General features: G+C 39.2%; 1 protein-coding gene across 1 annotated transcript in view; it reads right to left on the bottom strand.

Moving 5' to 3' along the window:
* Positions 1-3,329: 3,329 nt before the first annotated feature.
* Positions 3,330-13,563, bottom strand: part of LOC101981080 (mas-related G-protein coupled receptor member X2) — a 24,753-nt gene continuing 14,519 nt past the window's right edge. The window contains exon 4 of the mRNA XM_013355517.1: positions 3,330-4,395. Coding sequence (XP_013210971.1) covers positions 3,330-4,395 — 1,066 coding nt within the window. The remainder of the gene's footprint in view (positions 4,396-13,563) is intronic.

Here is a 13,563-nt window from a genome sequence, read left to right on the forward strand (position 1 = left end):
CTTAAATTTGTATCAATAGACCAAGATCCATACCAATGCAAATCTCTATAGCATATCCCTTTTAAAATGTAAACAAACATTTATAAACAATATTTGGAAATATGGGCATAGTTCTTCTCCAAACTGCTTCCTGCTGTATGTTAGGTAAAGTAATTTTTGAGGGGTATTTAAGACAACCTTTCAGGGGATTTTGATCCATTAAAATATGTTAGTCTGGAAGAAAAATCCACAGATTCTCATCTTCTGTAGAAACAAAAGAAGGACCTCTTTCTCAAAGCAACATATCCTTAGACTCAAATTTTAAATTCAAGATACCTTTACAGTAGTTTTGTTTAGCAGCCTGTACAATTAGATGTCTCTTTGTACTTAGCTCCTTCACAGTCAAAAAACTTCAAAGACAACACAATAATATACATTATCTGTTGCAGGGAGAGTGGAGTCCTTTTGTTCCAGCCACCCTGCTATCTTTCACCCAAAATAATCACACAGAAACTGTATTCACTTAAACACTGCCTTGCCCATTATATCTAGACTCTTATTGACTAACTCTCACATCTTGATTTAACCCATTTCTGTTAATCTGTCTTCACCACAAGGTTGTGGCTTACCAGGAAAAATTCAGCCTGTCTGATTCTGGAAGCTCCATAGTGGTTCTCTCCATGATGGCTCTCTCTGACTCTGCTTTCTTCCTCCCAGAATTCAGTTCTGTCTCCCCACCTACCTAAGTTCTGCCCTATCACCAGGCCCAAATCAGTTTCTTTATTAACCAATGAAAGCAGCACAAATACAGAAAAATCTCCTATACCAATAATCTGAACTCTTTTGTATATTCCATCATATGTGGCTTTTCTTACTTTATTACTTTTTAATATTTATTTTATTACCTTGACTCCTTTAATTCATGACTGCCTCTATTCTTTCTCTTTTAAGACTTTGTTTTATTTTTTTTCTCCCAAGCCTACAACCATTTATCCATTACTGTGACCCATTTTGAGGTTTTTTGTGTCTGAATTTTTCCTATTGTGTATCTGTAATTCTTTACTGTCCAGGGACACTTCTTAAAATGCTAAGCGCATCTTAAAAACTCAAGCTGCACCATTGCTAGGGGAAATAACACACTACCTGCTTGCCCTGCTGAGTCCAGCATGGTGGAGTTGCTCACCACCTCCAAGAGCCATGCATACTGCCCCATCTCTAGGCACACAACCAGTCCGTGTTGCCACCAAGTGAGCCATAGCACATTGCTCACAAACCCCATTCAAATGCTCAGTTTCCTGAAAGAACCAGAGGTTGCACTGGCAGCATGGCCCCAAAAGCCTGCCTTTCAAAGCAGCACAGCTATTTTTTCTGCTACCACTGAGTAAGGAAAACCTCTCTTAAAGGAGCTGCACCATGCCACCAGCAAACAGCAAGAAGTTGTGTTAAACTCTGTATTTTTGTGTCTAGAATTCCTTTTCAAGCTCTCTCAGGTTTTTAAGTGGATTTAGCTAACCATGTTGGTATACCAATTTGTTGAAGGAGGCTTTTCATTGTTTCCTGGCTGCTCAGCCCCAAAATAATAACACAAAAATTATATTATTTAAATCACTGCTTGGCCCATTAGTTCTGGCTTCTTTTTTGGTTCTGGCTTCTTATTTGGTAACTCTTACATCTTAATTTAACTCACCTCCATTAATTTGTGCATCACCATGAGGTGGTGTTCCACCAGCAAAGTTTCAACACGTCTATGTCTGGTGGAGGTTCCATGGCTTCTCTCTAACTCTGTTTCCCCTCTCCCAGCATTCAGTTCAGTTTTCCCTGCCTACCTAAGTTCTGCCTTATCAACAGGCCAAGGCAGTTTCTTTATTCACCAATGGTATTCATACAGAGTAGAATCCTACATCATCAACAAACGGTGCTGGCATAACTGGACATCAACATGTAGATAAATGCAAATAGATCCATACCTATCCCCGTGCACAAAACTCAAGCCCAAATGGATTAAACACCTCAATATAAATCTGACCAAACTGAACCTGACAGAAGAGAAAGTGGAACATAATACTGTCTTTGTAATACTGTCACTAGCATCATCCTGAACTGGAGTTATACATAGAAGAGGACAGAAGAGGGAAGTGCTCTTTGATAGTACCACCACATCTAGAAAACAGTTATAACTGTACCCAGTAATCTATATGTGCATTTCAGGTAGGATGCTTTTGTTTATTGTGCACAAAGTTTATTCCACAATATCTGAACTTTATAATTGACCTAAAGGAGAGCATATCATTAAAAACTTGTGAGCATGGTAGAAATGACAGAAAAGGTTCCACTTGAATATAGAATTGTTGAGTCATATCCAGATAGTGTGAGTTCATTCATGTTGCTAGGCTGACTGTAGAAGGAGGCTCACAGGGTGAGCTCTGCAATATTGTGCTGAAATTGACATCCTAAGAAACCCTGCCATAGGTGAATCTTCCAAATAATCCATAGAAATACATTAAGCAGGAACACACCACCTTCCTCATATTTTAGTATATAGATCTGTATAAAACTTAGAAATGCTGTACTTAGTATGGTCTGTTGCTCTGTGTTTCCTTGTGAGCTGAACATTGAGGGAATGGGGAATTTTAATTGTTGTTTCACCAGTACGAGGGTCACTGCCATTTTTATCTTCTATGAGATTTTTGTTGCGAAGAAAAATAGAATTACAGTTTTGTCTGGTAGATGGAGATGGTGTGGTGCATGTTTGGTTATAAAATTACTCATGGAGCATGGGGTTAATAGTTGGTGAGTATTTACAGTGTGGTGAAAGGCATTATATATACTGTATAACCTCAATTACCTAAATGTATTCACACTTGAATCTAGGACTCATCAAGATGAGCTGCTTGCAGCTGGGTGACTTTGTTCTTACCTTCTTGTGCTTTGTTTCCTAAAATGCACATTACAAAAATTAAATAAAAGCTTCTTTTAAAACCTTAAAAAAACAAAAATCAGAAATAGCAACTTTCTCAAAATATAGCATAGATTTAACCACTATCACCTTTAGTGACCAAATACATGGTGTTCTTTATTACATTTTCCTTCTGATGAAAAAGGCATTTGTCAATAGTGGTCAACAGCTCTCCTGGACCCCAGAGAGCTTCCAAGGGTCCCATCAAGAGAATATGTTAAAGCCCTGAGTAAGACAGCTCCAGAAATGCTGAAGTCAGTATTTGTATAACAAGTCCAGTATAAATCAACTTCCACAAGATTGACTACTTTCTCAATTGATTTAAACTTGGTTTGTCAACTAAACAATATGATGAAAATGTCACAAACTAATAAACACAAAGCCATGTTCAAGGCTACTTCTGCTTGACTAAAACAGATTTCAGTCGCTGCCAGACTGTTTTTGTATCTCTAGATCTTTCTGAAGAAACCCCTTCTTCACATTCTTCCTCTTCAGAAGTGTCCTGCATGGCCCTCTGCAGAAGTAGCTTGAGACTCCTGCACTGGAACCTACGATGCCTAATGGAGCCAACGAGAAAATAAATTATAGGATTGGCACAGCTGTTAACACATGACAGAAATATTGTCACTGAATAAAAATCACAAAGCACAACATAATTAAAATTTTCGATCCATTCTAAGAGAAACTGGTAGATTCCATAGGGCAAACCAAAGAGCAGAAAGACCAACACTGTGCACCCAATGGTTACATACAGCCTGGTCACAGGGATCCTGTGTGTGCCACAAAAGATGGTAACCATTAAGATCAGACTGGACCCTAAAAGAGCCACAAATAAAACAATTAACCATGCAGCAGTAATGAAATCAAATGTCTGACACCAACCATGGCCAAGACTATCAAATAGGAAGCCACATTCTTCCCCTTCCAGGATGCTTAGCAACAGTGACAAAAACCAAAGCAGGGTACATATGACAGCCGATGTGTGCCTTGGGCGTTGGCTGTGATACCAGATGGGGCACCTGACAGACAGACTTCGTTCAATGCTTATGGCACTGAGCATGCTCAGGCCACAAAGATAAGCAATGTTTAATACAACAAAAGAAAAGAGAGGAATGTCAATGGTCTTGGAGTAGAGTGTGTCCAATATAATATGAAGGCACTGTACGATTTGAAAGCAGAGGAAAAGGAAGTCAGCTCCAGCCAAGTTGAGGATATATACAGAGAAGCCATTCCTTTGCATGTGGAAGCCCAGAAGCCACAGCACTATGGCATTTCCAATCAGCCCAACCAGGGCAATGATGAGGGAAAGGAAGGTCATGGTACAGAATATGATGGCACAAAGTGGAATTTCAGTGTGGTTTCTTCCATTCACTGTTGTGATGTTAGTCCCCCAGTCTGTGATGTTAGTACCCCAGTCTGTGATGTTTGCATCCACGCTTAGGAGCTCTCCAGTAGTGTTCCTGGAAAAAAAAACAAGATATGAACATATACTACATTCTTTCTTCTTCTCAGTACCATTTTGCTCTGGGTAAATGACTGACCTGGTTCATAGAGAGGGTAAAGAGGATTGTAGAGACTGAGTAAATTATGAAAACAGATATTTCTGGAGACATCATTTAATCCAGCTTGTAATTGATTTGGGCTATCAACAAACCATGTCCTGTACTGACCTGAGAGTAGCTGGTGCCCCCAATATAGACAGTCAGTGTCTTGGGCTGTGTCAGAAAGAAATGGAACTCTGAACCCTACTTTCTCTCTATTCTAATACTGGTTCTTCTCTGGCTCAGGAACTTGGAAACTAGAATTATGGCCATCACTGCTCTCAGTCCTGGCAGGGGAAGGATATCAACTGGGAAAAACTGGAAATCATGAATAAGAGTCTTAATGGAAATGCCAAGTCTAATTAAGACCAGTAAGAAAAGAACCAGACGTGCAGTCTAAAGAGTCCCTGTCTCCATTTCAGATTTGATACTAGAAATCAGAAAAGCTTTTGAAGTCATCAGAAAATTTTCTGTTGCCTGCTGCTACATCACAAGTGTCCATCTCTCTACTGAGATTTGGTGAGTAATTGAGAATTCTCACTAAACAAATACATAAATTAATCATAAACCCAACAATAGCTATTTATTTGGATTAAATTTTTGCAAATATTGTACAGCAAGTTATTACTACAAAACACACAGAAAAGGAATAAAACATTGTTGCTTAGGGTTCTGTCAGTGGAAAGATCTAGTGAGTTTGAAATAATGGCTTATGCTAAGAGATAGATAATGATGGCCTTTGTCTTTTCCAACCCAGGAATGTTCAATAAATAACTATATTGATATTCTGAAAAAATTTAAACCCAGAATTTAGACACTGATTTGAGATTAACTGAACTTCTAACACTCTTGAAGCACAGAAATGGAAAAATAAAAAGAAGGAAATAAGTAACAACTGGCTGAATATAGGGATTTGACACAGAAACATCTACAGGGAAGACAGCGTATAACAGAAACCATCTTCCAGATATGGCAGCTTACTTGTGGAGTACCAGTTCTACAAGATGGGAAGGAAGGAAGGGAGGGAGGAAGGAAGGAAGGACAAGTAAGAGAGATAAAAGATCTTTACTTTGGAGACCTCTGGAAGTCAGTTTAGAGACTACTTCTCAGTATCCTTTGAGCAAAGAATGTGTCTCAGATGCAGACTAAAACACAGAAGAATAATTATATGTTTATATAATGTTAAATCATAAAGGATTTTCCTTAATCTACCAAAATATATGGACTTTCCAATAATGGAAACATTCAAAATATGCATGAAAAAGAATGAACCTATATAATAAAATGCAGTGATGAGTGTCAGGAGTAGATGTCACATAACAGATACTGATGCCAAAGGATACAGGCACATGTGTCAGTTTACCCACAAAGTAAAACCTATCCCCCAAATAACAGAGTTCTGTTTAAATATCTTAGAGCTGGAAGAGCACAAAAAGATAATGTTCCACATCCTGAGAGAATATGTAACTGCCAATCAAGTGTCACCCCCATCCTTATCGAACCCACTATCCTTGTTTACACCCTCTATCCAGCTAGATACAACACCCTAGTCTTCTCTGCAGGTACTCACAGGCCCCTAATAAGATACTCCCTCGGCCAAACAATGCTCCTTTTGTATGCCCCCAAAGTATGTCGTCCACAACCCACTTGGAGATTCCAAAATGGTTGTCAAAAACTTATACCAAAAGATGATAACTGAGAACCAAACTCCAGATACTCAGGTGGCATTATAAAATTACAAATAATATGAAAAATAAAAACAATATGTCTTCCTAAAGATCTTGAATTCTATAGTATGTATCCCAAGTGAATACAATTTAGATGAAATTCAAGACATAGGATTCAAAGAAAAATTAAAAGCATGCACCTGAGGTCAAGGAATTCAAAGAAGACTTGAATAAACCCCTGGATGAACTTAAAGAAGACAGGATTAGATACCTGACTGAAGCAAAAACAACACAATTTTTTGTTATACATGCAGTAGAAGACTAAGAAGCAAAACAATTAATGAATGAACTTAGATTTGAACAGACAAATTCCCCAAAGAATAAATATGAATATCTCCTATCATTTTTAAATGATTCAGTATCAGTGGCCATCAGGAAAATGAAAATTAAGTCTGCTTTGAGATTCCATTTTATCTGAATCAGAATGACTATCATCAAGAATCCAAAGAACAAGAAATACTGATGAAGATATGTATGGGGAAAGAGGAACACTCAGTTACTGTTGTTAGTGAGAATGCAAACTGAAATTACCACTATAGAAATCAGTGTGGTGATTCCTCAGAAAGTGAGATAGAACTGTTATACTTTCACGTCAACTTGACACAAGATAGCATCATCAGAGAGAAGGGAGGCTCTCCTAAGAAAATTCCTCCACAAGATCAGGCAGGACACAAGCCTGTAGGGCATTTTCTTAATTAGTGATTAGTGGGAAAGGCCCAGCCCATTATGGGTAGTGCCATCTCTGGATTGGTGGTCCAGAGTTCTGTAACAAAGCAGGTTGGGGCAAGCCACAATTATGGAGTAAACCAATAAGCATCCCTTCTCTACAGCCTTTGCATCAGCTACTGCCTCCAGGTTCCTGTCCTGCTTGAGTTCCTATGTTCACTTCCTTTGATGTTGAAGTGTGATGTATAAGATCAACAAATCCTGTCCTTCACTTTACAGAAGCTTTTCAGTTTCAGGGGGGTTCTATTTATTAATCATTTCTCTCAGTGTCTGTCCTAGTGGAGTTATAGTTAAGAAGTGGTCTCCTTGCCAATGCATTCAAGTGCACTTGACACTTTCTCTTCTATGAGGTTCAGTGTGACTGGCTTTATGTTGAGGTCTTTGATCCATTTAAACTTGAATTTTGTGCATGGCGATAGATATAGATCTATTTTCATTTTTCTACATGTTGATATCTAGTTATGCCAGCACCATTTGTTAAATATGCATCCTTTTTTCAGTCAACAAGACAAAAACGGCAGCCTGCAGAATGGGAAAAGATCTTCACCAACCCCACATCAGACAGAGGATTTATCTCTAAAATATACAAAGAATTCAAGAAATTGAACATCAAAAGAACAAACAATCCAATAAAAATGGAGTACAGACCTAAAGAGAAAACTCTCAACTGAGGAATCTAAAATGGCTGAAAGACACTTAAGGAAATGTTCAACATCCTTAGTCATCAGAGAAATACAAATCAAAACAACTCTGAGATTCCATCTTACACCTGCAAGAATGGCCAAGATCAAAAGCACTGATAACAACTTATGCTGGAGATGTTGTGGGGTAAATGAAATACTTAATTGTTGGTGGGAGTGAAAGCTTGTACAGCCCCTTTGGATGCCAGTATCAGTATGACAATTTCTCAGAAAATTAAGGAACAACCTTCCTCAAGACCCAGTAATATCACAAGGACATGTGCTCAACTTTGTTCATAGTAGCATTGTTTGTGATAGCCAGAACCTGGAAAAACCTAAATGCCCCTCAACCAAAGAATGGATAAGGAAAATGTGGTACATTTATACAACGGAGTACTACACAGCAGAAAAAAATAATGACATCTTGTAATTTACAGGCAATTGGATGGATCTAGAAAGTATCAATTGAGTGAGGTAACCCAGACCCAGAAAGATGATTATCATATGTACTCACTCATAAGTGGTTTTTAAACATAAAGCAAAGAAAACCAGCCCACAAATCACAATCCCAGAGAACCTAGACAACAATGAAGACCCTAAGAGAGACATACATGGATCTAATCTACATGGGAAGTAGAAAAAGACAAGATCTCCTGAGTAAATAGGGAGCATGGGGACCATGGGAGACAGTTGAAGGGGAGGGAAGAAGAGGGGAGGGTAGCAGAGAAAAAAATGTATAGATCAATAAAATCAATTAAAAAAGAAAAAGGAAAAAGATGAATAAGTTCTGTCTTCCCCAAGTTCTTTTGATCATGGTGTTTCATTACAGCAACAGTGATATTAACTTAGAGAGAACATTAATATACCATGCCTTCTCATGTACCCTAAACATTCTATATGCCACTAAATATCGTCCTTCACTATTCATGGTCATTGCTGTTATTCTACTCACAGTAACTAGGATAAGGAATCAACCTAAATGCCCATCAACTGATGGGGAGGGGGACAATGAAAATTTGCACATATATACAATAGGACTTTCTTCAGTTGTAAAGATAAATTATGTTGTGAAATTTCCATGTAAATGGCTGGAACTGGAAATAATTATATTTGGGGGGGACCCAGGAATGACAAAAAAGAAAATTCCAAATATTCTGCTCCAAATGTAAATCCTAGTTTCAGATCTCTAATTTTGTGTGATCTACTTGAGTCACCTGTGGGAGGCAGAATTTTGGAAAGAGGTCTTAGGTATGGATGCCTTAATGGAAGCAGTATAGAAAGGGATATATGATGGAAAAAAGGAGGGGTGATGGAAAAATAGGTAACTAAAGATAGATAAAGAGGATTGATCAAAATAAAGGGCATACAAAAAGAGGAACATGGGATGTACTCACTCATATTTGGTTTCTAGCCATAAATAAAGGACAGTGAGCTTATAATTCACGATCCTAGAGAAGCTAAATTAGAAGGTGAATCCAAAGACAAACATATAGGCATCCTCCTGAATATTAACCTTCATCAGGCGATGAAAGGAGACAGAGACCCACATTGGAGCACCGGACAGAAATCTCAAGGTCCAAATCAGGAGCAGAAGGAGGGGGAGCACGAGCAAGGAACTCAGGACCGCGAGGGGTACACCCACACACTGAGACAATGGGGATGATCTTTCGGGAATTCACCAAGACCAGCTAGCCTGGGTCTGAAAAAGCATGGGATAAAACCGGACTTACATAGCAGACAATGAGGACTACTGAGAACTCAAGAACAATGGCAATGGGTTTTTGATCCTACTGCACATACTGGCTTTGGGGGAGCCTAGGCAGTTTGGATGCTCAACTTACTAAACCTGGATGGAGGTGGGCGGTCCTTGGACTTCCCACAGGTCAGGGAACCCTGATTGCTCTTCAAGCTGATGAGGGAGAGGGACTTGATCGGGGGAGGGGGAGGGAAATGGGAGGCGGTGGTGGGGAGGAGGCAGAAATCCTTAATAAATAAAAAAATTAAAAAGAAAGAAAAGAAAAAAAACAAAAAAAATAAAGGGCATAGAGAAATATAATATTTTATAACAAAACATTATTTTTGAGAAAGAGGGCTGTAGAAGGCTACATTATGTACCTGGAAGAAGTTGTTATAAGGATCCATGGCCTGTTAAACAAAAGAACCTACCAGACATGATATAACTCTTTATGAGTTGTTGGTCAAGGATTCCCCAAGGCTCCAAAAATGATGCAAATTCTTTTTATTCCTTCTGTTTTTTCATCATAATTATGTGTTCAGACCATTCTGCTGAAGGCACCCCATACCTTGAGTGTACAAATTACACAGAACCAGCTAATACCAAGGTGGAATCTTCCTCCCTTCTAAGGCTAGCTTCACAGTCCCAGAAATTGCTATGTATGCTCCCGTGGGGCAAACATCTATGATTTTACACAGCTATTAATCCTACAATCCATGACACAAACCTTCCAGGGAGAAAGTACACATTTGTGCAATAATGCCAGTATAGTTATGGGGGAAATAACTGCTTTCTGATTGAATTTGAGACCCACTCCTGATAAAGCAATACTTGACTAGTGCTGGAAATCAGATCAAACACACAAGATTGGGAAGATCATATGCCCTATGGTGAAACTGAATTCAGTTGTTGAAGTAAATTGATAGCACTAGTTGCTCTATAAATAGTTATGTTTATACTTCTGTATGGATACTACAATCAGCGTTAATCAGAGAAGCTTCTCTCTGAAGCAAATAGTTTTTAAAAAGAGAATAATGGCAGCACAAGCTACTGGGAAAGGTAAAGGTTGATAGTTTACCTCTAAGGAAATCATTTTACCTTTTTTCTAAGGTCCAGGTAACATTGAAAAAGGAAGACCAGCAAGAATGTAAGAGCAAGAAAAATAAAGAGAAGAGCTTCAAAATGACATCTTCTCAAGAAGACACGGTTCTTCCAGTCACAGACTCAGAGCAGGTGGGGATGTACACACAAACACAAATATTCCAATCAACAGCCAGGCATGGATGAAGGATAGAGTCTGAAAGAACTACCACTCCCAGCTAAATAATTGACTTACAACCGATTCAAGGAGAGGAGATATCATTGCCTTTGATGGGGTTCCCACAAGTAAATGAACCAGGTGCTCAAACCGCCAAATTGGCATACAAGATCAACGTTTCAAAACAAAAGTAAAAATCATAATCCCAAAAAGGAACTGGTAGAGAGGGAGATCAATAGAGATGGAGGAACAGTTGAGAAGGTTGGGGCGACTAAGCAGGCCGCATTGTATGCATAACTAAAAAGATCAAAGAACAAAAATTAATCAGTATTGAATGCCTGGGACAGAGCATGGGTACTTTTCCAATCACAGCACTAGCCAGCTCTGGGGTCAGATGACTTTTACTTTATGACAGTTGATAAAACTCCACTCTCCATGTTATTTGAGGGGTGGAAGTGGGTCCAACATCTCATGTATCTTTCCCTAAATATGTACATTATTGATAAATTATAGTTAATTGTGTTCCTCATAGTCCCTCATTTTTAGACCATCTGTTTTCTACTGAGACAGAAATATACAAAGGAATGGAAACTTTCCACTGTGGGGAACACGGTGGCTGAGATAAGATACTGACAAAACTGTGCTTTTAGAGACAGGTCCTATGCTTGCCATGTCGAGGAAAGTGGCAGAATGCTCACAACAGGAACATGTGTGAGTACTTGGGGTGAGAGAAGAATGGGAGAAAGTACAAGGAGAGGGCACTGCCTTGGTTCCCTGACTTCAAATCTCCCACACTCCCAGTCTGCCAACCCACAAAGCTGGCATGGAGGATTTCAAGACTCCTGTTTCTGCAGAAATGCATGAGGCTCCTTGATTTATCCACCTCAGTGGTCACATACTAAGAAAAAGAGATCATAGCTTTAGGGAGAATGTCTCAAAACAAAAAATCATCTTACCTTGCCTCCATTCTGCTTACAGGAGATGGTGAACTAATCTGTGGCAAATAGAAGCATCCCCCAGTTCTGCCGTCAGTATGAAACTCATCTGTAGTTCAGAAACTGCAAAGAGACTGATGCTTGAGGAAGGACAATCAAGAGGGGAAGAAAGAGCTGTGGTTTCTGATATCTGTATCTGGGTAGATGAATATCACTCCTTTGTGTCGTACTCTTCACAAGACTGTTCTCATATCTGGCCTGGCACCTATCTCTTAGCCTCTGATCATACCAATCCCTATGGCTCCCCTTCCCTACTAATGCTTCTTGCAGACAGAAGGTTGGCAACACCAAGCAATGTGAGCCAGTGCTGTAGCATTATCTGTTTATCAGAGCTATCTTTATTTTTTGCAAACACAGACCATGACTAAGCAACAAACATAAAAATAATAACCAAATTGGGTGAGTTTGCAGAATAGTGACTTTTAGATAGGAGACTCAGTTTTGAAATGAAAACAGTTGCTTCTGTCAGATGTCCAGCCTAGGGAAGGATTCAGGGAATGTGCAGTCTGCTTGCTCCTGGGACAACCTCCTTACTGCTAGGATGCCAAAGAAGGAAGTTAAGTCATCACTCAGCAGTGGGACCATGAAGAAAAAACTCAAGATGTTGTCTGCAAGAGTGATAGGTAAGCCTGCTTCTGCATAGGTGGAAATGAAGAAAACCAAAAAGACAGCAGAAAATAATAAATCTTCAATAAAAATCCAGCAGCTAGAGTAGGAGGAGAGGAAAAAGGAAAACATATCAAAACAAAAAGTCTTTTCATGCATTATCTTCCTGGAACCTTAAAGGTCCTGACCGGCAGAGGTAGGCAAAGCCTAAAGAGAACCAACAATAAAATAATCAACCACAGATCTGTGATGAGATGACTTGACAAATGTAATTCATTGCCAACTGTTGCAAGTCAGCAGCCTCATCAGGCTTTTAAAGGCTACTAAGCCGTAAACATAGAATCTAGATCAGGGCAAATGCTAGCTGACCAATGTTTTGGATAGAATTAGTGATCCTAGATGAATTACAAGACAGACAGGCAAGGCTCACAGGTAATGGCACTGAGCATGCTCAGACCTGTAGGGTAAGGAGAGGGTAACATGATGGTAATGAGTCTAGAGATGAAGACAGTATAATATACGTGGTGATGGTGAGTTTATATCATGACACCAGAGGATGCCCAGAACTGCTTGGCATTGTTACACAACCTTGCCTATACAGAAGCCCAGGAGCCACGGACAGTCCATTTCCTGCCAGCCACATTCAGGTTCAGAAAGCCCATATCCAGTGTTTCCTTATCTTGGGCTCTCAATATTTTGACAAAGGTCCTCTAGTGACATTGATTATTTGTGTTCCCAACACTGTAACCCATGACTAAGCCATATTATGACCTGAAAGAAGAAAAGTGGTCTGAGGAGGCTGTATGAGGTAGGGCTCTGGGCTCGTTAATGCTTCTATCCTGGAACAGGGGTAGGAAACAGGAACCTTCAACCCATGCTGCATGGCCACTTCCAGTAACTGGGAAGGTATATCTCAGAGACAGAAAGATACCATGATGGAGATTCATGAAGTTAGTATCACCTCTTGCTGCTAAGATAGATGTGAGGATGGCCATACTTCCTAACTACAAAGTGGCAATGGGGGCAAGAAGACTTCCATATATATTGGGTATTGAAGGAGTCTATTTCTGTGTGAATGTTATAGTGAATAATCATAAAATATAAGATTAACAAATGAATAATGGAAGAAAAGAAGATGATAAAAAGCAAAAAGAAAATGGATGGGAAGAAGTAATAGAAAACAGTGCAGTTGAAAATTTTTAGTCAATATCACAAATATTTTTGCTAATAAATTTGGTTCTTTGACAAGTTCATACATATTCATAACCCATCTGGTTATTCCCCTCTCCTGCCCTCTCTTCTTTACCTCCAGCCCTTGCCATATTCATAGCTTTTGGTGTGTGTGTGTCTGTGTCTGTGT

This window comes from Microtus ochrogaster, unplaced genomic scaffold (genome assembly GCF_000317375.1).
Source record: "Microtus ochrogaster isolate Prairie Vole_2 unplaced genomic scaffold, MicOch1.0 UNK152, whole genome shotgun sequence".
Lineage (NCBI taxonomy): Eukaryota > Metazoa > Chordata > Mammalia > Rodentia > Cricetidae > Microtus > Microtus ochrogaster.